The sequence below is a fragment of the Enhydra lutris genome, unplaced genomic scaffold, assembly GCF_002288905.1.
Source record: "Enhydra lutris kenyoni isolate GAN:26980312 unplaced genomic scaffold, ASM228890v2 scaffoldscaffold43, whole genome shotgun sequence".
Lineage (NCBI taxonomy): Eukaryota > Metazoa > Chordata > Mammalia > Carnivora > Mustelidae > Enhydra > Enhydra lutris.
The window spans coordinates 10,575,740-10,594,014 of record NW_019154127.1 but is presented as its reverse complement, the minus strand read 5'-3'; the positions used below and the strand labels follow the sequence as shown (position 1 = coordinate 10,594,014).

The following is an 18,275-nucleotide window of genomic DNA, read 5'->3' as shown; positions in this document are numbered from 1 at the left end:
CTGTCAGTGCGGACAGGTGTCCGGGAGACTTAACAGACTGAACCAGGTAAGGACCCCCCGTTCGCTGGCTTGTCATTTCGTATCTGCCTGGTTACGTCATGAGAGTGCATCCCTGGTTCGACTGAACTGTATGCTTTTATCTACAACCCAAAGTATATGTAAAGGACATTTTCCTGCATGAAATATGCCTAGATTTTATGGTGTAAATACCAAAGACTTGCATTTTGTGTAAGGAAACTGACCAGAGAGGGAAAGAGAGAAGGAAGTAAGGAGAGAAGGAAAAATCACATTAACCCAGAGAGGGAGCCGTGCCCCAGTTGACAGGACAGCAACACCACGGTCATGAGGCAGCGAGCTGGGAGCTCATTCAGGGTCACAGGACGACTGACACAAGTGAAAGCTGCACTCAGGGGAGAGAGGAGACAGAGGGGAGAATGTGCCATGGCTTTGGTGGGAAAACAGCCATTTTAGACTCTTGACCTCTGAAGGGTCCCAGGCACTCTGGCAGCCTTTAACACTGGAGCTAGATCCTGGTTGTTTAATTATAGTATAAGCAACCCTTCTGTGACATATCCCTCCCACTGAACAAAATAAACAGCACAACTTCCCCTTTTCATTTTAGCCATGTCTTTCACCACGGAAAAGGTCCAAGCTTTTAAAATTTCAAGCCTGCTGAAGGTTCCCCATGACCCACTGAATGTAGACTGAGACCCACTGGACTCAAGAGGCCATGCAGCATTGGCTGCAGATGTCACCCCCCCTTGCCCCTGTTCCAACAGGCCATTCACGTGCCCACAGCTGGCATCTCCCTCCTCCTTCGCTGTCGCGGATGACACTGTTTCTCACACCCCCACCCCGTCCAGTCCTGCATGACTCTGGAAGGAACTGTCTGAGCCCCTGTGTGACCTTCACTCTTGGTGACAGCTCAGTGAGGCCCCATCCCACGGGTTCTGCCTTCCGCATGCCTGGACCTCCTCTGTGGTTCAGAGAGCTGTTTAGGGTCAGGGAGGACCTCGTTCACCTCTGGTCCCCAGTGGGTGACGCTTGCATGAATGAATGAGGGAGGGAACAAATGAGTGGACGAGGACATCTGTGAGTTGAGAATGAAGGAGTCCACAGCCCTCGTGTTCCAATCACAGCAGCCTCCCAAGCATTCCGTCTTTCAGGAACTGCCATGGAGAAGGCCCCCAGCTGGGAGGGGCTCCAGCCCCAGCTCCAGCCTGTACTATCGTGGGGTCTAATTCACGCTGCTGTGAAGTTCCCTGAGCGCCCCCGCGGTGGGTGCCCAAGACTGCCATCCCACTCCGTGGAGCACAGGGACCCACCACTTTGCCGATGGGCTTCTCCTGTAATTTACTGAAAAAATACATGACAGTAATGGTTCAAAAAATTTGTGATAAGTGTCAGAGGAAATGGCCCTCTGCACATCACATCAAATGTCAGCCTTCAGGAAGATGTCCAAGAACCAGTGCCCTATTAAATAGGGCTTTTAATAATTTTAAGTATTTGGAGTTAACTAAAAAGGCTGATCAGTGCCTTGACAGGAACTCGAGAGATAGCATAAGTGGTTCCAAATAACTAAAAAGGAAGTAAATGATAATAAAGATTCATTTTCTAGCTCTTGTTCCTCCCCTTTGGAAAATAGAAGAGTTTGCATAAGCAAATGCAGTTTCTTGCAGTTTTTGCTGGGGTTATTCAGAATCAGAGAGAATATGGGGGCACCTGGCTGGCTCAGTCAGTTAAGCACCTGACTCTTGATTTCAGCTCAGGTCACAGTCTCAGTGTCACGGGGTCCGGCTCCACGGTGGGCTTGTAGCTCAGCTCGGAGTCTGCTTGGCCCTTTCCCTCTGCTCCATACCCCTCCTCTCAAACAAAGAAATAAATAAAATCTTTAAAGAATCAGAAAGAGGGACACCTGGGTGGCTCAGTGGGTTAAAGCCTCTGCCTTCGGCTCAGGTCATGATCCCGGGGTCCTGGAATAGAGCCCTGCATCGGGCTCTCTGCTCAGCAGGGAGCCTGCTTCTCCCTGCCCCACCTGCCTCTCTGCCTACTTGTGATCTCTCTCTGTCAAATAAATAAATAACGTCTTTTTAAAAAATCAGAATATTTAAAGCTACTGATTATTGATAATATATTTAATTAAGTACCTCAAAATCATAAACCTAAAGGAGAACTTTTTGGCTTTTCAGAAAATTATGGTTCTAGTCTACCTCCCTAAGTGTCAAAATACTGACAGGATAAGTCTCTTTGGACAGTGCCTGTCACCTTCTCTTCTGGTCAGTCTCAGAATCAACCTCTCATTTTATTGCAAATGAAGGACAGTTTGATTGCTTGCTATCTGTATGTGTTCATAACATAAAATCTTAAGTATCTGAAATATTTAACTCTTACAAGTATCTCAAAACATTTCTCCAGAGGATGCAATTTAAGGCAGAGATTTTTTTTTTCTCTTGTGAGAAGTCTTTTCAGAGCCATATGCTATTCCAAAACTATGAATATTTCAATTGTTTAAATATTACAGTACTAAAAATGGTTGTCCAGACTGACAACTGAGGACAACATCCTGAGAATAATTTTGCCACTTTCTTGCCCCTCTGTATCCAACGCTTTGGCTGAATTTCATTTAGAATGAACAATGTTGCAGAAGAGATTACCTGATTTCCATAAAATTTGAACATCTCGTATTTAGGGATTTAATTAAATTTCAGTAATACTTTTAACTAAAACACCACATCTGCACAATCCCCAGCAATTCCAACTAATTGAGGCATCATTGCAATATGTTATGTTTCCCAGATGAGCTCTTACAATGGGAAAATGGCTTAGCTTGTCATTTAAAAACAGAACCTCCTGATTGCCAGTGACCTTCATCATAATGATTTAATAAACTGCAGCCTCCACTTGACTTCGGCATCTAAGTCCCCTACCCAGGAAATGGCACACCATGTTGGAAAAGGACTGTCTTCTAGAATGCCATTTCCTGGCTGGGGTCCCTGGGAAACCAGTCTTTCTGAGCACTTGCTGTCAGCCGGGCATTGTGCTTAACTTTGCATGCATTATACCGTTAGATCTGTGCACGGGGTATGTCGGGTTTCGTACAAACTCCTGACCTAGAAGGGATTTGCCCAAAATCTGAGGGCTTGGGACTGTCAGGTCGAGGACCCTCACTGACGTTTTCCAACTGGTTTCTAAGCAACCGATAAGCTAAGGTACATGGGGTACCAAGATGGTGTCTTGTGCATAGTAAGTTTCTACAAATATTAGTTTCTTGTCCTGTTCCTTCCAACTTCATGTTATAAATTTTACTCATCCTTAATATTACAGAAATAGGAAAAACGTAATTTCCACCTTATCCCTCTTTCTTTCCAAATGTAAACTTAGCCTAGCATATGTGCAGTAGTAAGTCAACACCCCTTTTTCCAACATCCACTGACATTCAAAAGGGTTGCCTTGAAATTAATTTTACTTCATTCCTTGACTTTTGCTTTAATCCTCAGGGTATGAAAAATTACAAAATTTACATTTCTTCATCAATTTGTTCTAGAGTTGGATTTACAGCAGCTTTATTAAAAATCCCAATGACCAACATGTCTTACAAATATTTAAGGAACCGTCAACCCTTCTCATATTAGCAAGTCAGCCTCTTCCCCCTCTAACAAGAGGAGGAAAATCCAAACTGATTTCAGAATCTTTTGGTTGTCTGCATACCCTGTGATTCTTCTCTCTCAACTTCTCACAGCTGACTAGCTCTGGGAGGGTAAAGGGTGTGTTTTATTTTGTTTGTTTTGTTTTTGTTTGTCCACTATATCCCCAGTAGAAGTATATTTAAATATTTGTTAAATAATGCATGAGACATTCCCATTGTATACATTCATGTTAAAATATTCATATCGATAGCGGCTACCTTTTCTTTTGGAAACCCTTGGACTATATGCACATCTTACTTTTTGTGTGCATGTGTAAAATATATAAATCCCTTTAATAAAACCACTCATTGCTCATTTGCCTCACTTGCATGTATTTGGCATCTCTCCCCATTGATCCCTTGGATTAGCCTTCCTGGTTTAGCCATGGGATTGGCCTTCACCAGTGACCCCAGTTCTCTGCTCCAGAGAAGAGCCTCAAGCCAGGCTGCCAAAAGGGTCCAGGCTGGCCTCCCAACCTAAGCAGGCGATTCTCCTGGGTCCCAACCCCCAGGTGTAGCGAAAAAAATGCTGGCCACATTTCCAAAGGCTGCTCAGCCTCCGGGAGCGTGGGTCCAGGTCTGACACCGGGCATGCTGGAGAGGTTGGCTCAGACTCAGTATAAGGAGGCCCATCCCAGTGTACCTCTCCAGCTAATTGACCCTGACAGGACACAAATTGGGCTTGGACTAAGAGCTAGGACCAAGGCCATCTCCATTCATCAGCTGGCAGTCCTTTCAGATGGTTTATTCTGAATGCTTCACACTGAGCCTGGATGAACCTGACAAGGCAAGGCATTTGAAAGCAGGCACTTCCGCTGTTCTGTTTCAGAGCTGTTAGATTATAAACTGCTAGGGTACAGTGAGTCAGGTGGCAAGGATGGTATTTTTGCCTTGATAGAGAACCTATCGTCAAAGATGCAAATATGAGTAGTGCATAAGAATCACGAGGTCATAACTGAAAGAGCATTCTGGACATGAATTGATGACCAGTGATAAGTCTTTCTTTGTCTGACACGTCAACATCACATTTTGTAAGTGAATTAGGTCCTAAAGTTGGGACATTGACTAAAAATTGCTCATGGTTGAATAATATTGAAAATTACTGTCTATTAAGTACACTGTGCATAATTTTAGCTATGAAATCTTACAGGGATTGAAGACTATATACAAAAATATCACTGGACAACACTTCACTATGCATAGAGTAGGATTAACATAAGTTAAATCCACCTACAATAAGTAAATTGCATATAATAAGAATATGATATGATATGATGAGATGATATGATATGATATGATATGATATAAAAATTACCGGATTAGACTTCAGGAAAATTAGATATTACTCCCACTTCTCTATCTAATAAAAATGACCTCAAGCAAGTTACTTTGTCTTTGCTGAAACTCAAAACATTTACACTAGTTCCATTACTTGATAACAGGGAGGATGAAGGATGTGAGGGCACTTGGGAACCTGAAGGATGGGCCCTGAAAGGACAGACTTGGTTTTGATCTCCTCCCTGGATGCTGGCCCCCTAGTGGCTCTGTATAGCACAGCCTTTTCTGCTGACGATACATCCCAGTAAATGTAAATCTCTTGAAATGTGCCTGAACAAATACATACATACATACATACATACATACATACATACATACATATACTTATCTTAAATGACCTAATAATTGCTGGATAGGTAGTGATTTTAAGAAAAATATTCATCAGACCGTCTCGGGTATAGTTTTACTGGTTCTCATAAAACACTGACTCTACTTTTAACAGAAAAATCAGAATTTAAGTTACAGTGAATATGGAACTAAGTATTATAAATGCGCTGGTTGAGACCCATCAAGCGAGTGAGTACATGAATATAGATTGTTTTGTGTGCCTCGTTTTCCTAGAGAGCACTCATTAAGCCATGTTGCTAATAACACATTTCTCATCAGGAAAATCAAGTAAGGTAGATATGTTAGTAAATGAACACAGATGTTAGGCGGAAAAATCAAAGGAATAATCGAAAGCACGCACAACCAAGAATTCCCCAGACATCGGATGACACCTGTTAAGTCATGGACATGTCTCCTAAGGCAAATGAAGAAATCTGATGTTCCTTTTATGATTTAAAACCAGGATGGACAAAGTTCCCTGTGGTCTGTTTCAGGAAGAACTCTGGCCAGGACAGCTGTGAGCCAATGGCTGCAGGAGACTTTCCTGCATCTAGTCTCCACATTCCATTTTCATGGTAACATGAAACAGAACAGGAAAACACAACGTCTGCTTTCAGATTCATTTCGCCAGTACAAATACATTTAACCTAATGCACTAAGATGTACCCAACTAACTCTATCTCAAGGCAATATTTTTTTTATGTTCAGTAATCATTATTTTTTTTATTAAATTTTATTTTTTATAAACATATAATATATTTTTATCCCCAGGGGTACAGGTCTGTGAATCGCCAGGTTTACACACTTCACAGCACTCACCATAGCACTTACCCTCCCCAATGTCCATAATCCCACCCCCCTCTCCCAACCCCCCTCCCCCCATTAACCCTCAGTTTGTTTTGTGAGATTAACAGTCACTTATGGTTTGTCTCCCTCCCAATCCCATCTTGTTTCATTCTTAGCGAAATAAGTCAATCGGAGAAAGACAACTATCATATGATCTCCCTGATATGAGGGAGAGGAGATGCAACATGGGGGGTTAAGGGGGTAGGAGATGATATCAAGGCAATATTTTAAAAGCCACCTCCTCTTTGTATTAAAATCTTTGAGAACTAGTTTTACGGTCTTGTAACTCTTCTGATGGATTCCTCCCATTAGCACATTCTTTTGAAGATTTTAACGTGAGATGTAAAAAGTGCTATATGCTTTGAGTAATCATAGAAATACAGGAAATGAAATGATTCTGCCTTTTAAAGATGTATTATCGTTTCTGTTTTTTCTGAAAGTTATAATCTAAAGTTGGAAATAAACCTTGTTTTTATCTAAATAACAGAAGAATTCAGGAGGTGTATTCTGATTGACTTCTGGAAGTCAGAATTCCCAAGAAAGTAAGGGATGAGTCAGAGAATGGGCAGTGTCACTCCTGGGGGCTCTGTACAGGACCTGGGGCTGTCTCTGCATTTGGGCACGTCAGGTGCATCCCCCATCTGAGAAGCAGAGTGGTCCCTGGGGGAATCCCACACCCAGGATAGCATGTTACTGACAGGAGAGATGATCCTACTGAACACTTTCTCAATGCTCTTCTCCTCCATTATCCATTTAAGAGTGCTCATGCCTGAAATTCTTTCAGTTGAGGTTAATGCTTCTCATTACCTAAGCACAGATAAGAGACAAACGTAGGTAGTTCTATGGAAGCAATGCCCCTCTATGCTTCAATCATGACATAAAGTGTCCATGGTAGATATTAAATCCACGAGCCAAAGACTGTTGTTGATGCAGAAATTGCTGGTTTTCTTCTGATAGAACATGGGTTAGGACTTCTCCATCCCAGCAAGAAAGGGGACTGACTCCATCAAGCCCTCACCCTAAGCCTTGGCCTCTCTCCAACCTTCCTCTAATGAAGGTGCCTCTCCTCCCACCACAGCTCGCCTCCCATCCTCACCCCACCTCCAATCCCAGCCCACCCCGTGAATTCTACCCCCCACCCTGCACGCTGATTCAGTCCACACACTGAGTCCCCCAGGGGTCTGCAAACTTCCAGTCATGGGCCAGAGAGCAAAGACCTCCAGCCTTGTGAGCTACAGAGTCTCTGCCTTAACTCCTAGCTCTACCGACTGTAGCACAGAGGCAGACAGCCAGTAAAACTTACTCAGACAACTGACATTTGAAGTGCATGTAATCTTCATGTGTCACGAAATATTCTTCCTCCTTTGAATTCTGCAGCCATATCAATACGTAAAAAGTATATGCGTTCTTAGCTAAGGGCCATATAGAAGAATGGCCAAATATGGCCGCAGGACCATAGTTTGTCAGCCATTCCATACTGAACACAACCACACCTGGGAGGCAGACGCGGGCCACTGGAATACGTCACGGATAGCTTCCTGTTATGCGCTCTCCCAGCAGAGAGCTGAAGGACCGACGGACTCTTCCCAGGAGTGAAGTCAGAGCCTTCCTTCCATTCAGTGGTTCCTTCTGAACTGTGGATCTTCTGTGGTCCTTCTGGACAGACCTTACACTAGCAGAAGTTACAAAGACTAGGACAGTAGTAATTCTTCCCATGGTTGAAGAAGGCCATTCCTTTACAAAGACCCTGATATCTTTGAAAATACTGGCTTTTCTCTTGTTTAGCAGATCTGGATCAAGTGGGGCCCCCGGATCTCCGCGGCCACCCAGCCATTCTCAGGGGCTCCCACTACCTACAGGGGAGCTACTCCAGGTTGGGTCCCTCTGGAGGAGCCCAGCCTTTTAAGATCACTCAGCTGCTGCTAAATAGTTGGGGTCCCAGTCGTGTGCTCACAGACTGGTACACACTCCCTCCTGGCCTCCTACCCCAAACCCCTTTCCCTCTGCATCCCCGCTGCCTATGCAAAGTCTAGACTCACAGGTGAGATCTGTCTCTCAAAGCCTCAGAGTTTCCAGGTGCACTCTTTCCTGGCTGGACCCTGGCCTCGCCTCTTGGTGGCCCATGGACCTGTCTCCTGCAGCCCCTTCCCACTGTCTCCCTGCTTTTCTCTAGTCTGAACCTGGACAGCTCCCCGCTCTGTCATTCTTTTCAACGGACTCCACTCCCAGACTCTGGGACACCCATCACCCTTCTGGCCAACTCTGTTTCCCAGAAACATCGAGACATCTAGAGGTCCTGACATTCAATGTGGGATATTCTGGAGACCAGCTCTCAGAGCCACCACCAGGTGGGGTCTGCGGATGTGCTATGCATTCCTTTGTTAGTTCTCGGGCAGAAACCCCTGGACAAGCCATTAAGTCTGGTGAGAAATGCTGTGTATGGTTACCAGAAAGTGTGCTATGCAGACAACAGTGCGATTCAGAAAAAGGAAGGGACCCAGCAAGAGTATCTCTTCAACATGTTTGTTGGTTGGATAAAGGAATGAATGAGTGAGTGGGTGAATGAAACAAGAGCCACCCCACACTTGAGAAATTAAATGAAGTCCTGTGATGCAACAGTTAACCTCAATTTCATCCCATAAAACTCTAAGAGCCTGTTTCTAAAATTTTACATGTGTTTTCCAAACCCGAGCGCACACTTGGCCGCCGCCTCCACCCCAGCTGCCGGATCTGACGAGAACTCAGTGACTATCAGCTTCAAGTCAAAGTTCTTGGCCTCTCAATACTGTGCCTCCTTCCAATGTTGTGTCACCATCCTCAATTTCTCAGACCTGCTCCAATTAACTCCTGCCATCCCTACCTGCACAGTCAGCACAGAACCCTTCCGAAGGGTCACTCAGAGCTGTTCCTCCCAGGGCCGTCCCTGGTTATCTCTCCCGGGTTCCGTGAGGCAGGCTGGTTGCATTCCTGCAAGGCTGTCCCTCTTCGGCACGGGTCGGTCTTCATAGAGGCTCAGATGAAATGTGCCTTCTCTGGGAATCTGGGAGTCTTTCTGCCACAGTGAGAAAAGGCACCTCTCCCCCTTTCCCTCCCTGATACCCCGTGCCATCCCTCGGCACTGCAAGCACCATGCTCTGCTCTCATCACAGGCTCCCTTGCCGGTCTCCCCTTGTGCAGGAGAGGCCCCAGTTCCTACCGCTCCAGTGAATGCATCCACCCACTGCACAAGCTTACCGAGTAGCTTCTAGTGATGCTGGGGAACAGGGGCGAGGACTGGAAGGAGGACATGAAGATAAGAAAGACAGTCCACAGCCCCGGAATAGAAGGGAAATGAGGACAAGTTACATTTCAAGTGAATTTGGAAGAACCTAAAAGGAGAATGTTCAATTCATTTTTCACCTGAGTTACTCAACATGCCCGAGTAACATGGTGTTCTTGGAATGCAGAAATCTGCAGCACAGGCTTTCGCTCTCCGGTTGGTCGGCCGGTGAACCCTAGCATTGAGCGGAGTCCGCTCACCTGCGCTGGGAAGGGAAAGGGAAGCGTGCAGGAGCAGGACCTGGCTGGTGGCTTTCTAAAGACGAGAGGCCTGCTCTAATCACCCACATCCTTGATGATGCTGTGAGCATTTGCACATCCTACGCTTGCTAACTTTTAAAGACCTCTGTATCTGCCATAGGCAGCTCCCAGGCTCATCTGGACGGACACGTAAAATGCGGACACTTGCAAACCACAGATACCTTGACACCGTGCTACTGTTGTCATGGAGATCGAAAGAGACAGTTTCTTAAAGGAAGTGGGGGTTGGTGGGGGGGGGACCGGAGGCTGGAGGAAGGACACTTGGAAGGATGAAAGAAAAAGCTGCTTAGGGGGGACTGCAGGAGGAGAAAAATTGCAGGGCTAGAAAGGGGAGAGAGTTCCCCAGATGGCAGATAAATGAGACAAATGGAAAGAACCCAGGCTCATTACCTGATCCAAAGGTAAATGAGAGGAAGAGTAGTAATCAACATGGAAAAATAATTAACCCTATATAAGAAGCACAACTATGAAGAGAGAAGAGCTCCTTCCAGAACTGTGGCACACTCGAAGTGGCTGGGGGAAGGTAGAAACGGGACACGTGTCAGTCAGAGCCGTCTGTAAATAATGTGATCGGACAGTTGCCTTCTGCAATACACAGTGAGCCCTGGACGTCCCTTCTTTTTTTCCTTTTTTCTTTTAATTTTTCCATTCACTAACTATCCAGAGTCTTCCTTTAATACATATCAAGAGGACTGGTTGCCAGGTGAGATTTGCTATGAATCTGTGGGTCTGCTGTAAATTATCCTTGTTCTAAAAACATGTCACCCATGAGATGGCCAAACAAGTGCACGAACTCCAGGATCCCTGCTTTAATAAGGAAAAGAAAAAGGATGACTTTGTGCAAACAAGTTGGTTCCTCAGATGCTCTTTCCTCCCTTGATGTGTCTGGGAAAGGAAGCTGGACCCCCTCATCCTGATGTATGAGCCACCATGCTGAGTGGCCCCAGGGAAGCCAGCTCTCAATCTGGATCCAATTGCAAGGTGGTCCTGAGCGACCCTTCTCTACCCGCTCGTTCAGGCCTCTGACTGAGAGCTGCATCATGGGCCTGGAGTCCAGGCATCTCTTCTATCTTCAAACCATCCTCGCTGTTCCTGTACCCAGTCCAGTTATAAACTTGCAACGATGTCATCCCTGACCATCCCTTTCTTTGCACCTCACATATGCTCAAAACCATTCTCTCCTGCATCGACAGTAACATTTTCTGAGAATGTCCACTCTGCTGAAGCCCTGTTTTGGACAAGGGAGTGGATGAGATTTCAAACATGTTTATGAGAATCCTTAGGCACTTGGAGCTTATAGTCAAGTCCTTGGAAACCTGACGTTCGATATGGAACAGAGGCCACGGGAGGGGATGAAATTGATCAGTTCTTGCAGAGCTGATGGCAAATCGGTGCATGTGGGTGGAGGCCAGAGGAGAGAGAACCCCTTGGATGGAGGCAGTTGAAGGAAGCCGGTGAGCTGGAAGTTGAGCCGGCTTTGGAGAATGAGTTGGGCTTTGATAGAGGAGGAAGAAGAGTGGTCTCTGATGAGGGCTTTCGCGAGATGGGAAAACACAAGAGAGTTGGAATTTCCATGCTTGTTCAAACAGCTAGAGAGAATCCTAGGTCACCAGGTAACATCCAGGGGGCATTAGCCTGGAAAGACTACAACCAGGTTTGAATCTCACTACAGGTACTGCTGAGATCTGGGGAGAAAAGGACATGATAGAAGTGGTATCTGGGGAAATTTTCCTTCTCCAGTATCTGCAACCCAGATTCAAAGTATGTTCAAGATCTCTACCTGATTTTCTCTTTTTCTTTTCTTCCTAAACCACCATTAATTTCATTCATTTAGTTTCATGAAACAAATAATTATTTTTGACCCATTTTGTCAATCACAATTTGATGTTATTTAATGGCCAGAGAATTATATTCTAAAACTGCCTTCCCCATTAGGGTTTCTCCCTTACATACATCTACCTTTATTCCAGGTAAACACATGCTCCAAGGCATGGATGTTTAAAACATCATCCAAAAATATTTTATTTTTTTAAGATTTTTTTTATTTGCTCATGTGAAAGAGGGAAAGAGAGAAGGCATGAGCTGAGGGGAGGGTCAGAGGGAGAGGGCGAAGCAGGATCCCCACTGAGCAGAGAGCCCAATGTGGAGCTCGATTCTGGGACCTTGGGATCATGACTTGAGCTGAAGGCAGAGGCTCAACCAGCTGAGCCACCCAGGTGCCCCCCAAAACATATTTTAAAGTAAAGGATATTATATATCGATTTGTCTTGGGATGACATGAAGCCTGTTGACAGACTATTCCACATGCCCTGCCCCCACCAGCTTGTTGTCCATTCAACTCAGAGAAAGTCTCAGGGTCACTTCCAGAAAAACCTTGGAACTTGCCCCACAGTCCCTACAATTTCCTAGACTGAACATACAGGATCCCTCTGTTTGTGGACCTTTAAAAAGAGATCTGAGTTTTCAATATGTTCTCAAGGATTTCTTTAATGTAAACACACCCCAAGGGGAAATCGGACTATCCAGCTTACAAAGTAATAATAAAACATAAACTTTGCCTGACATAGTTAGAATTTTGACTTTTATTTATGAAAACAGCACTTTCTCTTCATGTGATTTGTTAAATGTTTCTTTGATTCAAAATGTCTATCACACGGTGCCTGGGTGGCTCAGTGGGTTAAGCGTCTGCCTTTGGCTCAGGTTATGACCTCAGGGTCCTAGGATTGAGCCCCACATCGGGCTCCCTGCTCAGTGGGGAGCCTGCTTCCTCCCTCCCTCTGCCCCTCCCCATCGCTCATGCTCTTTCTCTCTCATGCTCTCTCTCTCAAATAAATAAATAAAATCTTTTAAAAATGCCATCGTAAGTTAGGCTAGTTAGAACATACTTTTATCTATAGGAGGGGGAAAAAATAAACTCCCCCTACCTGTGCAACCATATCCTAAACCCAAGAAACTGAAAGTCAACAAGCAGATCCCCTTGCTTTTGGAACATTTAGCTACATTGTTTGCCCCTCTATGTAAACATTTTCTGATGGGCGTTCGTCTCTACTCTCTTCACCTGCTTCTTGGCCTGATGCTATAACCACCATACTGTGATCCCGACTTCGTATCTGAGGAGGTCCTAAGCCTATACAGGGAACCAGTTGAAAAATTAAAATATTTAATGGGCATAAACCAATCTTTAAAAATATGTATCATTTATATTTGTTTCACCATATTTAACATTTAAAAACTATGTGAAATCAACAAAAGTATCTGTTTTAAATTTGACTTATAGATGACTCTTACAGGGAAATACATTTTATTAATTAATTAAATGACATAAATGTAAATTCAGCGGTTGTGGTAAGACAATTTCTGTGGAATGAAATTCTCAAAATCTAAAATCTTTAGATCTGATTTCATATGAAGTGAAAAGTCACAGCTCATCACTGGAAAGACAAAATTGCCCAGAGATTTGCTTGTAAAAAAGGGATGAGCTCTCGTGTCAGGGTCCAACTGTGCCAGCTTGACTAGGAACATCATGATTTAGAGGAATGTTTCCTTGATCTCCATTGGAACTGTGTGTATGCATGAAGTCAGTCTCATTGTTGAGCAAAGGCGTTGCAATCCAAGAAAACCAAAAATGAGGAAACTTGATTTAAAATGTGATTTTAGTGCCATGTAATTCCACTGGGCAGGGGGCATATTAGGCAATTCATACAGCACGCGTCACCTCCTCCCCTCCCATTCCCAGACCCTGGCCATCCTTCCAAGCCCCTGAGGGTTGGGGGACAGCTGGCCTCTTCAAACCACTCTGAGTCTGTCACTTTCTGGATGTGCACTGGCCTTCGCCCTCCAGTGCCCGACGCTTAGACATCTGAGATTCTCTGTGGTTTCTTAAGTGTTTACTCCCTCTCTCCAACTGGCCTGTCAGCACTTTGGGGACAGAGAAAGCCTTTCATGGTCCTGACAAATCTAAATCTATAGTTTTTAATTAAATACAGACGCAAACACACGTACATACACACATATGGACTCACATACATGCATGTACACACTTGCAACCACACACATGAATACACACATGTATTCACACATACACACAGACATACCACAAATACAGACACACTTGCACACACTCACATACAAACACACCATGTACTTGCACACATGCGCACACAGACCCACCATCAACTCACACGCATGTACACAGAGACATCACACACATACGCACTTGTCCACACACTCACGTATGTACATATAGACATAACACATGCACACACAGACATCACACACATAACATATGTACTCACATGCACACAGACATAACGCACACACACATACACACTTGCGCCCACCCACACACTCACATGCATACACGCATGCACTCACAATGCACAGAAACAACACAATACACGCACGTGCTCACGCGTGCAGATAGACATGACACATACATGCACTCGCACGCACACGCGACACGCGTGCACTCGTTCACACCCGCACGTGCACACACATGTACTCTTGCACTTGCACACACAGACATAGCGCACTTGTTCACACACTCACATGTGTACACACACACACAAACACACACGTACCCTCACACATGCACACAGAGACATACACACATGCACACACACGTCTCTTGACTACCTGAAATTTCTCCAGAACCTTTACTTCATCACTGTTGTGTTGTTCTCATAACATACTTGAAAAGAGTTTTGTTTCTTATAAAAACCCATGGTATTGGCAAAAATGTTCTGTCTTCAAGGCAGCACACGCTCTGTCATTAGCAGAGAGTAGCTCACTATCGCCCCAGCCCTGCCCGGTTTAAATCACCGTGAAATGATGCCAAAATGATGTGTGTCTTCATGTCGGTGGTGGACTCCTTTCACACGCAGCTTCCTACTGGAAACACCTTTATTATTCTGGAACATTCTACGGGAGTGTAAGCTCCACAAGGGCAGGGACTTTGTACAAAATCATTTCTGCTCCCCAGTGCCTCAGACAACCCAGCAGAGCAGCTCTAGCTCAGTAGGTTCCACCGGGTGAAGGTGTGAAGGTCGGCGTGCCTGGGTGATGGCGGTCGGTGCAGCTGAGACGCCGTGAAGGCGCCCGGTGTTTCCGACTTCTGGAGGAAGGGCGCCCAGCCAAGAGCCTGGGTTCGCCGCTTCACCCCGACTCCACTCCCACCAGGACACCTACTGCTATTATTACCACGACCTTCAGACTGTTTTCCGCTTTCCCAAATGGGGGTGGGGGGCGCTGGCTTCCCTCCTGTCGTCTCTCCAGGGTTCCTTAGTGTTTTCTTTTTCTTTCCTCTTTAGGCCCCCAAGAAACATTTGCAAAATGGGATTATCCGTGGCTACCAAATAGGTTACCGCGAGTACAGCACCGGGGGCAACTTCCAGTTCAACATTATCAGTATCGACACCACTGGGGACAGTGAGATTTACACCCTGGACAACCTCAGTAAGTTCACCCAGTACGGCCTGGTGGTGCAGGCCTGCAACAGGGCCGGGACGGGACCTTCTTCTCAGGAAATCATCACCACCACCCTCGAGGACGGTAGGTCTGGAGGCCGCCGCTCGCGCCTTTCCTCCTTCAAGGGTTTGCTCTGGTCGCCACTCTGGCCCCCCACAGCCTGGCTTCTGCTGGCCCTGCCGTGACAATGGTGCCAGGCCTGAGAGACTGCGGCTCCATTTCCGGGAAGTCGGCCTTCACTCGCTCACCAGCTGCACAGACGGGGTCTTGCCCTTGACAGAGCTTGCATGCAAAGCCCAAATCCTTCCCCTTCCAGCATCTCATTCATTCCAGGCGCGAGAACTGGGCTTTTCCCAGGTGCATCGAAGGCTTTCACTCGGACTACAGAAGCCTAACCAGAACGTAGAAATCCAGTTTCCTAAGAATCTCTTCCAAATCAGTGTTAAGGAAGCTCTCCTCCCTCCCTCCTTTCCCTCCTTCCTTTCTTCCCTCCCTCCCTCCTTTTTTCCTTCCTTCCTCCCTTCCTTCCTGCCTTCCTTCTTCTTTCTCTTTATGATTGCTTCCTATTTCCAAGCACTTGGACCAGAGCAAGGAATGAGCAGCTCTCCTGGCACAAATCTCACGGTGACTGAGCGCCCTCTAGTGACCACAAGGGGTTAATTCGCCTTGTCCCGTGACTGGTCAGGAGGGCTGGAAAAGCAAAGGAGAGCTCTGGGTCCAGAGACCCCCGTTAGAGACAAAGATAAGATACAGGCTTCATTGCAGCAGTAAGTGCAGAGTTTAAGGTACGAAATTTGCACCGCAGTGGCCTCTTGTGCAGTTAGCCACGTGGTCACAGGTGTGAGGAGGCACAGGGCGACTTGCCTCCATAATTTCTGACCATTTCTATAGGGAGGGAATCCTCGTCTTAGAAAACCAGAAACCCAGAGACTGGGATTTTCTGTCCAGCATCACGATCTTTGCAGTCATGATTACATATGCCTTTTGGTTTTCCTCTCAATGCTAATTCTTCACTGATGTGCGTGGTCCGTTGATATTTTGTCCCTTCTCCCAGGCACAGAGTTTAAGGTCTGGATAAACTCCATGTGAAAAGCATTTCAAAGAGCCCGCATCTCAAACCATTGACTCTCTGTCCTCCGACACCATGTTACAGTTTCACAAGGGGAGCTGGCCAGGGAGGGGCAGTGAGGACGCTCTGACCACGTGTCTGCTTTTCAGCACCTCTCAGTAGCCAGGTTTCCCATTTGTATGCCAGATACTGTGGACTGTGGAAGGCATGCGCTGTGTAAAGCAACCCTAACCTCAGTCACGAGAGCGATGAGGAAATAAACTAGAGAAGCAAAGGCTTTTTACTTTTGCAGTAAGATCAGAAGTGTTCTCTGCCCTTCCGTGCTGGGGCAACCTCCTTCAACACGAGGCAGTTCAGTTGGAAAGAGAGAAAGTTATCATACTATTTGAATCGGGAGATGGTACTCATTTTTCCCCCTTACTTTTGTGGATTGAGTGTGTTTTTTTTTTCTTTTGCTTGCATGTTGAAACGTCAAAGTAATGTTGCTTATTCCATATTGCTTTGCTAATTAAACTACCCACGGTTGTTACAGATTCTAATTATTTCATTTCAGTGCCCAGTTACCCCCCTGAAAATGTCCAAGCCATAGCAACATCACCAGAAAGCATATCAATATCCTGGTCCACACTTTCCAAGGAAGCCTTGAATGGCATTCTCCAGGGGTTCAGAGTCATTTACTGGGCCAACCTGATGGACGGAGGTAAGAGGATAAAAACGAGGGCTGTGAGTTTGCCCCAGAGGATGTGTGATGGTATTAGCCCACCCCGCTTCCTAACTTGGGTTTTAGGGTATGGAGGGCACATCTTTATCAGTGTCCACTCTCCCCATGTCATTCTGTTCTTACCTCTCATCTTCAGTGCTCACAGGGGTGTACAGCTGCTTGAGACCACATGTAGCCTCAAGAAGCAATTTGAGATATGGGAGCGGAGGGCCCTTGGGAAATGTAGGCATGGATATGTTTTCCTAGATGAGTATCTATGCCAAGCCTCTGCAGGCAGCACTAGGACGTTGATCTGATTCTAGAAAGTTCTGTGTGATGTGTATCCTAAAAGGTTGGCCCCTTCCAATTTCCCAGTAAGACTCAGCAGGGGAACTTCCTAAATCCCTGCAGTTGACCCATGAGCGGGTTCAGAGGGAATGCCAGAACGCCTTGCCAGGAATACTGTTATTCTCGGGAGGAGCGGTTCCACCCAAAATCCTTCATTTTGTCTCCCGTCTTACTGTCCTCCTTCCCCTCCTCCTGTTTCTCTTCCTTCGTTCTTCTTGTTTCTGTGTGTGCGTGTGTGTATGTGTGTGTGTGTGTGTATTTATTTCAAATTATAGGACAAAATCTGTCTGTGTGTTTGGCCAAGACTGAATGACAGTGTGACCCCTCAGGTAGTGGTGAGATCGGAGCCAGAAGTTTTTGGGGGAGAATACGTCTCAGTGTGGTGGTGCTTTCATGGGGTGGGTGCTGCTGAACCAGACTGAGCCCCGCTCCGTCAGCAGGATAGATACGCACCCACCCTGCAGCATTCACAGGGGAGCTGCTGAGGTCTGCTCCCTGCCTGCAGCCCAAGACCCGTGTGGCCCACACCTGCGCCCTCCACTTCTCTCCTCTCCAGCTGACTCTCACACCCCTGCCCCAGGGACAATGCCTCTGCTCTTGCCTCGGGCTTCTTTCAACTCCTCTGCCTGCATGTGGACTCCAAGTGTGTGCTCACCTCTGAGTTTGGGCAAACAGAGCCAGCACCGCCAGATCTAACCCACCCCTGTTCAGGCCACCCGGGGCCGCTCTGCCAAGCCGGTGGCTGTGCCCACCCCAGTGAACAGAACACACAGGGCTTTGGAGGCTGCAGGGGGCTCTAATATTGGTGCCAGAATAAAGGAATGAAGGCACTTTGGCTAAATAAGCTTAATTTGCTAAAGAAAGAGCAGTTCGGGGAGGTGTAGTTCCTTATGTCTGTGCTGGACCTGCTTCTCGGG

General features: G+C 46.1%; 1 protein-coding gene across 1 annotated transcript in view; it reads left to right on the top strand.

The window, feature by feature from the left end:
- The window catches only part of LOC111155672 (DS cell adhesion molecule), a 766,750-nt gene that overhangs the window by 651,779 nt on the left and 96,696 nt on the right, over positions 1-18,275 (top strand). Inside the window, exons 18-19 of the mRNA XM_022515961.1 lie at positions 15,085-15,325; positions 16,864-17,010. Of these exons, the coding sequence (XP_022371669.1) occupies positions 15,085-15,325; positions 16,864-17,010 (388 nt within the window). The remainder of the gene's footprint in view (positions 1-15,084; positions 15,326-16,863; positions 17,011-18,275) is intronic.